General features: G+C 47.5%; 1 protein-coding gene across 4 annotated transcripts in view; it reads right to left on the bottom strand.

The window, feature by feature from the left end:
* Window positions 1–3,741: 3,741 nt before the first annotated feature.
* The window catches only part of LOC112235199 (tensin-2), a 60,200-nt gene continuing 51,922 nt past the window's right edge, over window positions 3,742–12,019 (bottom strand). For 3 of the 4 annotated variants that reach the window (XM_042299710.1, XM_042299709.1, XM_042299712.1), the window contains exons 20-28: window positions 8,876–11,052; window positions 8,649–8,780; window positions 8,440–8,535; window positions 8,117–8,194; window positions 7,627–7,707; window positions 7,274–7,442; window positions 6,454–6,522; window positions 5,465–5,494; window positions 3,742–4,854 (exon numbers count right to left, since the gene is read on the bottom strand). In XM_042299710.1, coding sequence (XP_042155644.1) covers window positions 4,713–4,854; window positions 5,465–5,494; window positions 6,454–6,522; window positions 7,274–7,442; window positions 7,627–7,707; window positions 8,117–8,194; window positions 8,440–8,535; window positions 8,649–8,780; window positions 8,876–11,052 — 2,974 coding nt within the window. In that variant the 3' untranslated portion in view covers window positions 3,742–4,712. The remainder of the gene's footprint in view (window positions 4,855–5,464; window positions 5,495–6,453; window positions 6,523–7,273; window positions 7,443–7,626; window positions 7,708–8,116; window positions 8,195–8,439; window positions 8,536–8,648; window positions 8,781–8,875; window positions 11,053–12,019) is intronic. The other variant, XM_042299711.1, reaches the window with a different exon arrangement.

The following is a 12,019-nucleotide window of genomic DNA, read 5'->3' as shown; positions in this document are numbered from 1 at the left end:
CATGTCTGTGTGACGTTTTTGTTTTTAGACCTTGCTGTTGAAAAGTGCTTGTTTCTAAGCGAAATACACAAGGCTTTAAATTCTTGCGTACAGTTTGCAAACCTAGAGATAGGTAAATCCAATGAGCAGAAATCCGATTTGGTACCACAACTTTTGTTTTATTATATTCATTTGTGCATACAAAGCTTTCTTTAAAAAAATAGCATATAACAAGATTATTTTCCTCAATGTTTCATTTTTACTTTCACTTTCCTAGCTGCATGTGAGAAAATATATTACTACATATAAAGATCAATAAGAAAACAGACCACAATATATTACCACTGTTATACAAAGTAGTCTTCATGTCTTACAAAAACGATGCAGAACTCGTATCAATACAAACACATGAAGCTTAAAAATATGAAAGATGAATTCTTAATACAGGAGTGCTTTGTCTTTGGTTTAAGTACATAGGGCCTTAGACACCTCTCTGATTTGTGTTTGTACATAAAGTCATACAGGTAAAAGGTATGTGAGCATTACGTTGATGTTGTGGCAAAGACATGACCTCATCCCTGTCTTGTTTTTAATGTTGGAATATATTTCTCAAAAATATACAATATAAGGAATATTATTTGCATCATAGGTTAGCATTTACCCATAATATATGTGTATAATAGAACTACATGACTATTTGCAGCGATATTATTGTGTACAGTGCTTGACAGAAGAATCCATGGTTATACAATGCACTGGTGAGGGCAGTGGTGTGGCACACCGTTGTCCTTGGTTACTGCAAGCGTTTCTTTCTAGGGCACAATTCATAAGAACTTACATGTGAACTAAACATAACAATACCCCATCTCTGGGACTTGCCATATCTGTGGCCTAACCCCTAGCCTCCACACATTACCATATCTGTACCCTAACCCCTAGCCTCCACACATTACCATATCTGTACCCTAACCCCTAGCCTCCACACATTACCATATCTGTACCCTAACCCCTAGCCTCCACACATTACCATATCTGTACCCTAACCCCTAGCCTCCACACATTACCATATCTGTACCCTAACCCCTAGCCTCCACACATTACCATATCTGTACCCTAACCCCTAGCCTCCACACATTACTATATCTGTACCCTAACCCCTAGCCTCTACACATTACCATATCTGTACCCTAACCCCTAGCCTCCACACATTACCATATCTGTACCCTAACCCCTAGCCTCCACACATTACCATATCTGTACCCTAACCCCTAGCCTCCACACATTACCATATCTGTACCCTAACCCCTAGCCTCCACACATTACCATATCTGTACCCTAACCCCTAGCCTCCACACATGACCATATCTGTGGCCTAACCCCTAGCCTCCACACATTACTATATCTGTACCCTAACCCCTAGCCTCTACACATTACCATATCTGTGGCCTAACCCCTAGCCTCCACACATTATCATATCTGTACCCTAACCCCTAGCCTCCACACATTACCATATCTGTACCCTAACTCCTAGCCTCCACACATTACCATATCTATGGCCTAACCCCTAGCCTCCACATTACCATATCTGTGGCCTAACCCCTAGCCTCCACACATTACCATATCTGGTAACCCCTAGCCTCCACACATTACCATAGCTGTGGCCTAACCCCTAGCCTCCACACATTACCATATCTGTGCCTTAACCCCTAGCCTCCACACATTACCATATCTGTGGCCTAACCCTAGCCTCCACACATTACCATATCTGTGGCCTAACCCCTAGCCTCCACACATTACCATATCTGTACCCTAACCCCTAGCCTCCACACATTACCATATCTGTACCCTAACCCCTAGCCTCCACACATTACCATATCTGTGGCCTAACCCCTAGCCTCCACACATTACCATATCTGTGGCCTAACCCCTAGCCTCCACACATTACCATATCTGTGGCCTAACCCCTAGCCTCTACACATTACCATATCTGTGGCCTAACCCCTAGCCTCCACACATTATCATATCTGTACCCTAACCCCTAGCCTCCACACATTACTATATCTGTACCCTAACCCCTAGCCTCCACACATTACCATATCTGTGGCCTAACCCCTAGCCTCCACACATTACCATATCTGTACCCTAACCCCTAGCCTCCACACATTACCATATCTGTGGCCTAACCCCTCACTACACATTACCATATCTGTGGCCTAACCCCTAGCCTCCACACATTACCATATCTGTGCCCTAGCCTCCACCACATCTTACCATAAGCTGCCTCCACACATTACCATATCTAACCCTAACCCCTAGCCTCCACACATTACCATATCTGTGCCCTAGCCTCCACACATTACCATATCTGTACCCTAACCCCTAGTCTCCACACATTACCATATCTGCCCTCACCACATTACCATAGCTGTACTCTAACCCCTAGCCTCCACACATTACCATATCTGTGCCCTAGCCTCCACCACATTACCATAGCTGTACTCTAACCCCTAGCCTCCACACATTACCATATCTGTGCCCTAGCCTCTACCACATTACCATAGCTGTACCCTAACCCCTAGTCTCCACACATTACCATAACTGTACCCTAACTCCTAGCCTCCACTACATTACCATATCTGTGCCCTAGCCCTTAGCCTCCACCACATTACCATATCTGTACCTTAGCCCCTACATACATTACCATATCTGTGCCCTAGCCCCTACATACATTACCATATCTGTGCCCTAGCCCCTAGCCTCCACATACATTACCATATCTGTGCCCTAGCCCCTAGCCTCCACATACATTACCATATCTGTACCCTAGCCCCTTGCCTCCATCACATTACCATATCTGTGCCCTAACCCCTAGCCTCCACACATTACCATATCTGTGCCCTAGCCCTTAGCCTCCACCACATTACCATATCTGTGCCCTAGCCCCACATACATTACCATATCTGTGCCCTAGCCCCTAGCCTCCAACACATTACCATATCTGTGCCCTAGCCCTTAGCCTCCACCACATTACCATATCTGTGCCCTAGCCCCTAGCCTCCATACATTACCATATCTGTTCCCTAGCCCTAGCCTCAACCACATTACCATATCTGTGCCCTAGCCTCCACCACATTACCATATCTGTGTAGCCCCTAGCCTCCACCACATTACCATATCTGTGCCCTAGCCCCTAGCCTCCATACATTACCATATCTGTGCCCTAACCCCTAGCCTCCATACATTACCATATCTGTGCCCTAACCCCTAGCCTCCATACATTACCATATCTGTGCCCTAACCCCTAGCCTCCATACATTACCATATCTGTGCCCTAGCCCCTAGCCTCCACCACATTACCATATCTGTGCCCTAACTCCTAGCCTCCACACACATTGATACCCTAACCACATACACTTTGTCGCTTGCACATTACAAATAGACGTTTCTCACTTTTACTTTCTACTGTAGCATATCATACCCTGCTGTAGCCTAATGTAGTCTACTGTAGCCTAATGTAGTCAGTCTAATGCAGCCTACTGTAGTCTACTGTAGTCTACTGTAGCCTACTGTAATCTACTGTAGCCTAATGTAGTCTACTGTAGCCTAATGTAGTCAGTCTAATGCAGCCTACTGTAGTCTACTGTAATCTACTGTAGCCTACTGTAATCTACTGTAGCCTAATGTAGTCTACTGTAGCCTAATGTAGTCAGTCTAATGCAGCCTACTGTAGTCTGCTGTAATCTACTGTAGTCTACTGTAATCTACTGTAGCCTAACATACCCTTCTGAACCCTAATGTAGTCAGTCTACTGCAGTCTACTGTTGTCTACTGTAATCCACTGTAGCCTAATGTAGTCTACTGTAGCATAATGTAATATACATGTAGCCTATTGTAATCTACTGTAGCCTAATGTAGTCAGTGTATTGTAGCCTACTGTAGTCTACTGTAGCCTACTGTAATCTACTGTAGCCTACTGTAATCTACTGTAGCCTAATGTAGTCAGTCTTCTGTAGCCTATTGTAGCCTACTGTAGTCTACTGTAGCCTAATGTGGTTAGTCTACTGTAGCCTACTGTAATCTACTGTAGCCTAATCAGTCTACAGTCTACTGTAGCCTACTGTAATCTATTATAGCCTAATGTAGTCAGTCTACTGTAGCCAACTGTAATCTACTGTAGCCTAATGTAGTCAGTCTACTGTAGCCTACTGTAATCTACTGTAGCCTAATGTAGCCTACTGTAATCTACTGTAGCCTAATGTAGCCTACTGTAATCTACTGTAGCCTAATGTAGCCTACTGTAATCTACTGTAGTCTACTGTAGCCTGCTGTAGGACTATATCATCTTCTACATTGTGTTTGACTTACACTTATGATTGTCAAAGGGAGAGTGACAGGGTTGAGGCAAGATCTTTGGTAGACTAGGCTACTTATTGATACCTTAGATTACTGACTAACAAGTGACAACAAAGCTTTGGTATCTCGAAGGCAACTATCAATGGCGGCATTATAGACATTAGAATATAAACAACGATTACATTTAGATTATAATTCAAAATGGCAGTCATGTTTAAAATGTTGAGCCTTTGGGGTCAAAACTCAGTCTTTGAAAAGATGCCACCACCACTGGTGCTTTATGGGTCTGTAAAGCATTTCTGTAGCCTCCGGATTCTCTTTAGGAGTTGTGACAGTGTTGTTGTGGTGACAGGTCCCTGGCTTGGTCCTTTTCTGTCTCTCTACCTGCGCTGCGGCCCTAACATCACCTTGTTGATGAAGTTGACGATGGCTGAGGCAGGCTGCTCCGGGTCGAGCTCGGCAAACAGATGACACACGTTCTCTGCCATGCTGCCTGGCTTCTTGGCTACAAACCCAAACACCCTATTGAACAGGAGGAGGAGGAGGAGGAGGAGGAGGAGGAGAAAGAGAGGGTAAAGGAAAGAGATAGAGGGGGGAGAAATACACACTTACTCAGAAATGGTGATGCCCATTCTTACTGGTTTGATATGACGACTGAGACCTCTTTGATCAACTCTTGAGAAGGAAACAGGGTGAGACTAAAGTATGGGCCAGATAATTACAGTTACTGTAGTAGAAGGTACGACCTGGAAGGATAATATTTGCCTTGTTCAACCATTCTGATCTCACAAGCTTCCATTCTGTTTCGCCCTCTCAGATTCAGTGAAGTGAAACGAAATGAGAGACCAGCGTTCAGGATGGTGGATCACGTTAGCATAATATCTCCTAAGCTACAATACAATATTTTTTTTAAATCATCAAACCCCACAGATTTCGTAAATTGGCATAAAACAGGAACTGTGAGCATGGATATTTGTGAACATTAATTTGAGTCTGTGTTCATGATCCACAGATATTTACCGGGATGACGGCCAAGGCACCGAAGCAATAAGATGCCATGCAGGTAATCAAACATTGTCAACACACATTAAGTGCTCCAAAACCAACATGTCCAGACACGTAGAGCACTTACTTAGAAGTTGTGCTGTCTGAGTTAGTCCACCTGAAGCAAAGAGACAGACAGAGCTCTCAAAGAAGCACAGAGGCATAGGTACAGCTTACGTTCACAGCCAAGGCCTGCAATACCCAGTCATACACATACCACACAATCTCTCCATCTCACATGCACACACGCACACACTCTCTCCATCTCACACACTCGTGCACGCACACACACACACACACACACACACACACACACACACACACACACACACACACACACACACACACACACACACACACACACACACACACACACACACACACACACACACACACACACACACACACACACACACACACACACACACACACACACACACACACACACACACACACACACACACACACACACACACACACACATATGCTGCTGCTACTGTCTATCTATCCTCTTGCCTAGTCACTTTACCTCTACCTATATTAACATAGCTACCTCAATTACCTTGTACCCTTTCTGGTACTCCCTGTATACAGCCATGCTATTTTTTATCTTTATTGTTATTCGTTATTCCCTGACACAATTCAAGCTCATACAGATCCATGCACAGGTTTACAGCAAGATGAATGAAATAGGGTGATGATTGAAATGCCTGTATTCTCTTATTTAAATGGATGGTGTAGATACACTGTGTGGTCAGAATGTTTCCATTACATTGAGGATATAGAACTGATGTAATACTGTGTGGTCAGAATGTTTCCATTACATTGAGGATATAGAACTGATGTAATACTGTGTGGTCAGAATGTTTCCATTATATTGAGGCTATAGTACTGATGTAATACTGTGTGGTCAGAATGTTTCCATTATATTGAGGCTATAGTACTGATGTGATACTGCCTGGCACTGGTTTCAATAACATCTCAGTATTCAGTAGGATCTACAGCCTATCTGTCATATCTGGGTTGACTGTGGTTGTGATTAGGTTGTGTTCTGTGCTGGCTGGCTCCAGTGCCCACCTCCTGTCCTGGGGGTCGATGCTGCTGAAGGTCACACTGTTGACTGGGTAGTGTCTCCTGAAGAACACCCTATAGATAGATAGATAGATAGATAGATAGATAGATAGATAGATAGATAGATAGATAGACAGACAGACAGACAGACAGACAGACAGACAGACAGACAGACAGACAGACAGACAGACAGACAGACAGACAGACAGACAGACAGACAGACAGACAGACAGACAGACAGACAGACAGACAGACAGACAGACAGACAGACAGACAGACAGACAGACAGACAGACAGACAGACAGACAGACAGACAGACAGACAGACAGACAGACAGACAGACAGACAGACAGACAGACAGACAGACAGACAGACAGACAGACAGACAGACAGACAGACAGACAGACAGACAGACAGACAGACAGACAGACAGACAGACAGACAGACAGACAGACAGACAGACAGACAGACAGACAGACAGACAGACAGACAGACAGACAGACAGACAGACAGACAGACAGACAGACAGACAGACAGACAGACAGACAGACAGACAGACAGACAGACAGACAGACAGACAGACAGACAGACAGACAGACAGACAGACAGACAGACAGACAGACAGACAGACAGACAGACAGACAGACAGACAGACAGACAGACAGACAGACCATTCAGTGTGACCATTGATATCCCAACCATCTACCACAATACATCCATGCAAACCTTTCTTCCAATTTTCTTTACTTATCGCTAATGATATACTGAACATGGGTGATGGGCCTCAGAAATTTAGGCAATATGAACTGGTCAGTGGTCATGTTACCTGCGCTGGCTGTCGGTCAGTGTGATGCCCTGTGAGGACACTTTGAAGTGGACCACTGTGGCCGCTGGCCGGGGGTTCTGTGCCAGGGTGGCTCCGGTTGCTCTGGAGATGGCCTGGGGTCCGGTCAGTGACTCAGTCTCCACAGAGTTCAGGTAAAGCACATTACAGGCTGGAGAAGAGAGGGGGTGGGGCGGGACAGTTACCACTCAGACAAACAGGGATGTAACAATGGGGATCACTTTAGAGCACTGTGGTGATCATAGATGTCACACACAACAGGGTCTCTCACCAACAACAGCAGGAATGCAGCCATTAGTGATTGAACATTATGATAACTGATTCATGGAACTTACCTGCACCCTGTTTGAGTAGGTCTGAAGCTGTGCTCATGTTACTAGCAGTCGACTGCAGCTCCTGCATTTCTCCAATGGGATCTACAACACGGAGATGTAAACAAGAGGGCATCATATACTTTGTCTCCATCAGGAGGGCATGGCTGGAAATGTTCACACCAGGCCAGAAGTCAGTAATTATTTGCATTTTCAGCACAAATTGTCTCGTGATTTGATTGTGAGAGGGTACTTAGCATCAATGGTTATAAAACTGCTTATTTTACTTAGGTGTGGACTGGTTCTTTAGTAGGCTAAGTCATTGCAGTCCATAATGGGTTGTTGGGATGTTGAGTGTCAGTAGGCCAACTCATTACAGTCCATCATGGGTTGTTGGGATGTTGAGTTTCAGTAGGCTAACTCATTATAGTCCATCATGGGTTGTTGGGATGTTGAGTTTCAGTAGGCTAACTCATTATAGTCCATAATGGGTTGTTGGGATGTTGCTGCTGACCTTTCTCTGGGATCCGTAGGGAACAGGGCAGAGAGATGGGAGTGATGGAATGCTGGTATACTAACGCAGACAAACTCCCTGTGGAACACACACACACACACACACACACACACACACACACACACACACACACACACACACACACACACACACACACACACACACACACACACACACACACACACACACACACACACACACACACACAATTAGACTAAAATCTCCATTGGGCAGAACAACTATAGAACATATCACTTGAAATGACTGAAAACGAACAATGTAGCCCAAAACGGAGAGCATCCTATTCATTATGAACAGCTCACCAAAGTGGGGCTCATTCTGACACCCTTTGATCTTCACTCCACGGGGGCCCGTCTCAATCAGGAAGTGTCGCACCAGCTGCTCCAATGGATCGACCACTGTGTGTGTGTGTTACAGGGAGAACATTACTAGCTAGCAGAAATTGAAGTGCTTTGTGTCGAAGAAATCTAGGTGGTTGAGACGTAGGCAAGGGGTAGTCGTTGAGTCATACCTCTGCTGCTGGGGTTGTTGAGGTTAGCGGGCGGGGTGGCCACTTTCAGCGCCAGGCCATAGGCTCCCTGGAAGGAGTTGCTGTCCCGGATGAGAAAGGCCCCTGGTTCTCTCTCCTTCAGCGCAGCTATGGCTACAGGAATAGAGAAAATAGACATGAAAAATGTTCATGCATATCGCATAACAGTCTGCTTCCTTTATGAAAAGTAAAACAGTAACTGAAGTTACCTTGGTCCCTGGAGATGCCAGGCTTGTACCAGAAGCGTGAGTTGTCCTGGACAAACGTAACATTGACTCTGCCTGCCATCTCACTCTCCAGAGATAGCACTCCCTCCCCTTGGCCTGCAGGGGGCGCCATCTCCCCCACCGTTGGAGAGAAGGTGACATGGTGCTGTGAGGGGGTTGGCCTCAGGGTCCTCACCCCGCAATTAGGCGACCCTGGCTGGGCAGACTGACCCCGTTTCTCTGGGAGTGGGCACTGGGGGATGGTGACAGCAGTGTAGCTCAAGTATGGCACATGTGGGACTGATGGGGGATAGCAGCCGGTGGCAGAGATGGGGAATGTGGGGGTGGTGTGTACCTCAGGGGCTGGAGAGTGCCCACTGGTGCTGCCCTCCATGCCAGGGTGGTGCTGCAGGGGTCCTGGGGGCTCAGTGACCAGCATCAACCTCCGGCCCAGGGTGGCGAAGCCGGGCACAGGAGGCTCTGAGGAGGGGAACCCCTCTAGACTGCTGATGGGAGGCTGGGGGGAGGAAGGGGCCGAGGTGAGGGTGGAGCTGGATTTAGGGACCTCTGTGGTCAGTTTCCTGAGTGGACATGCTCCAGGTACAGGGTTGGGGGACTGGAACTGGGGCTGGGCAACAGGAGGCAGTACAGCAGTCTCTGTAGGATGGGTGGTCTTTGGACCAGTTAGGCTAGCTTTCTCAGTGGGTGTCTGAGTGGGTGTAGCAGGGTGGCAGTGGTTGCTGGGCTGGCCGGTTGTAGTTGAGGGTGAAGATGTAGCAATGTAGTTCTGGGGCTGGTGGGGTGAAAATGTAGCACTGTGGTTCTGGGGCTGGTGGGGTGAAGGTGTAGTACTGTGGTTTTGGGGCTGGTGGGGTGAAGGTGTAGTACTGTGGTTCTGGGGCTGGTGGGGTGAATATGTAGCGCTGTGGTTCTGGGGCTGGTGGGGTGAAGATGTAGCGCTGTGGTTCTGGGGCTGGTGGGGTGAAGATGTAGCGCTGTGGTTCTGGGGCTGCTGGGGTGAAGATGTAGCACTGTGGTTCTGGGGCTGGTGGGGTGAAGATTTAGCGCTGTGGTTCTGGGGCTGGTGGGGTGAAGATGTAGCACTGTGGTTCTGGGGCTGGTGGGGTGAATATGTAGCTCTGTGGTTCTGGGGCTGTTGGGGAGAAGACGTAGCGCTGTGGTTCTGGGGCTGGTGGGGTGAAGATGTAGCACTGTGGTTCTGGGGCTGGTGGGGTGAAGGTGTAGCATTGTGGTTCTGGGGCTGGTGGGGTGAAGATGTAGCACTGTGGTTCTGGGGCTGGTGGGGTGAAGATGTAGCACTGTGGTTCTGGGGCTGGTGGGGTGAAGGTGTAGCACTGTGGTTCTGGGGCTGGTGGGGTGAAGATGTAGCACTGTGGTTCTGGGGCTGGTGGGGTGAAGATGTAGCACTGTGGTTCTGGGGCTGGTGGGGTGAAGATGTAGCACTGTGGTTCTGGGGCTGGTGGGGTGAAGATGTAGCACTGTGGTTCTGGGGCTGGTGGGGTGAAGGTGTAGCACTGTGGTTCTGGGGCTGGTGGGGTGAAGATGTAGCACTGTGGTTCTGGGGCTGGTGGGGTGAAGGTGTAGCACTGTGGTTCTGGGGCTGGTGGGGTGAAGGTGTAGCACTGTGGTTCTGGGGCTGGTAGGGTGAAGATGTAGCACTGTGGTTCTGGGGCTGGTAGGGTGAAGATGTAGCGCTGTGGTTCTGGGGCTGGTAGGGTGAAGATGTAGCGCTGTGGTTCTGGGGCTGGTAGGGTGAAGATGTAGCACTGTGGTTCTGGGGCTGGTAGGGTGAAGATGTAGCGCTGCGGTTCTGGGGCTGGTAGGGTGAAGATGTAGCGCTGTGGTTCTGGGGCTGGTAGGGTGAAGATGTAGCGCTGTGGTTCTGGGGCTGGTAGGGTGAAGATGTAGCGCTGTGGTTCTGGGGCTGGTAGGGTGAGGGAGGTTGTGTTGCTGTCAGTGTGGTCCAGCGGCTGTTGGGTTGGGTGGGGGAAGGTGTGGGTGTCACGGATGTAGACTGTAAAGGGTCAGGGATGTGTTGCTGGCTGACCTGCGACCCCTGAGCAGCAGCACTGCCGGGCCTATCCTGAGACTGGACAGACTCACAGTCACTGTTGACTATGTCAGTCGATCCAACTAGTGAGTGCACACTTACACTGAGGCTGAAACAAACAGAAAGTCATATTAAAGAGGTATGCAATATATTCTTACATGACATCCATCCCATGCTAGCTTGCTACCGATGGCCTGGCTAGCTGTCTAAATCGCCGTGACCCCCAACCAACCTCTCCATTCACTGGACCAATATGCCTTGTCCATTGCTGTTCTGGTTAGTGTTTATTGGCGTATTTTACTGTAGAGCCTATAGTCCTGCTCACTATACCTTATCCAACCTATTAGTTCCACCACCCACACATGCAATGACATCTCCTGGTTTCAATGATGTTTCTAGAGACAATATCTCTCTCTTCATCACTCAATACCTAGGTTTACCTCCACTGTATTCACATCCTACCATACCTTTGTCTGTACATTATACCTTGATGCTATTTTATCGCCCCCAGAAACCTCCTTTTTCTCTCTGTTCCAGACGTTCTAGGCGACCAATTCTTATTGCTTTTAGCCGCACCCTTATTCTACTCCTCCTCTGTTCCTCTGGCGATGTAGAGGTGAATCCAGGCCCTGCAGTGCATAGCTCCACTCCTATTCCCCAGGCGCTCTCTTTTGACGACTTCTGTAACCGTAATAGCCTTGGTTTCATGCATGTTAACATTAGAAGCCTCCTCCCTAAGTTTGTTCTATTCACTGCTTTAGCACACTCTGCCATCCCGGATGTTCTAGCTGTGTCTGAATCCTGGCTTAGAAAGACCACCAAAAATTCTGACATTTTAATTCCAAACTACAACATTTTCAGACAAGATAGAACTGCCAAAGGGGGCGGTGTTGCAATCTACTGCAAAGATAGCCTGCAGAGTTCTGTCCTACTATCCAGGTCTGTACCCAAACAATTTGAACTTCTACTTTTAAATATCCACCTCTCTAAAAACAAGTCTCTCACCGTTGCCGCCTGCTATAGACCAGCCTCTGCCCCCAGCTGTGCTCTGGACACCATATGTGAACTGATTGCCC

The sequence above is a fragment of the Oncorhynchus tshawytscha genome, linkage group LG16 (genome assembly GCF_018296145.1).
Source record: "Oncorhynchus tshawytscha isolate Ot180627B linkage group LG16, Otsh_v2.0, whole genome shotgun sequence".
Lineage (NCBI taxonomy): Eukaryota > Metazoa > Chordata > Actinopteri > Salmoniformes > Salmonidae > Oncorhynchus > Oncorhynchus tshawytscha.
This window is presented reverse-complemented; position numbering and strand designations above follow the sequence as displayed.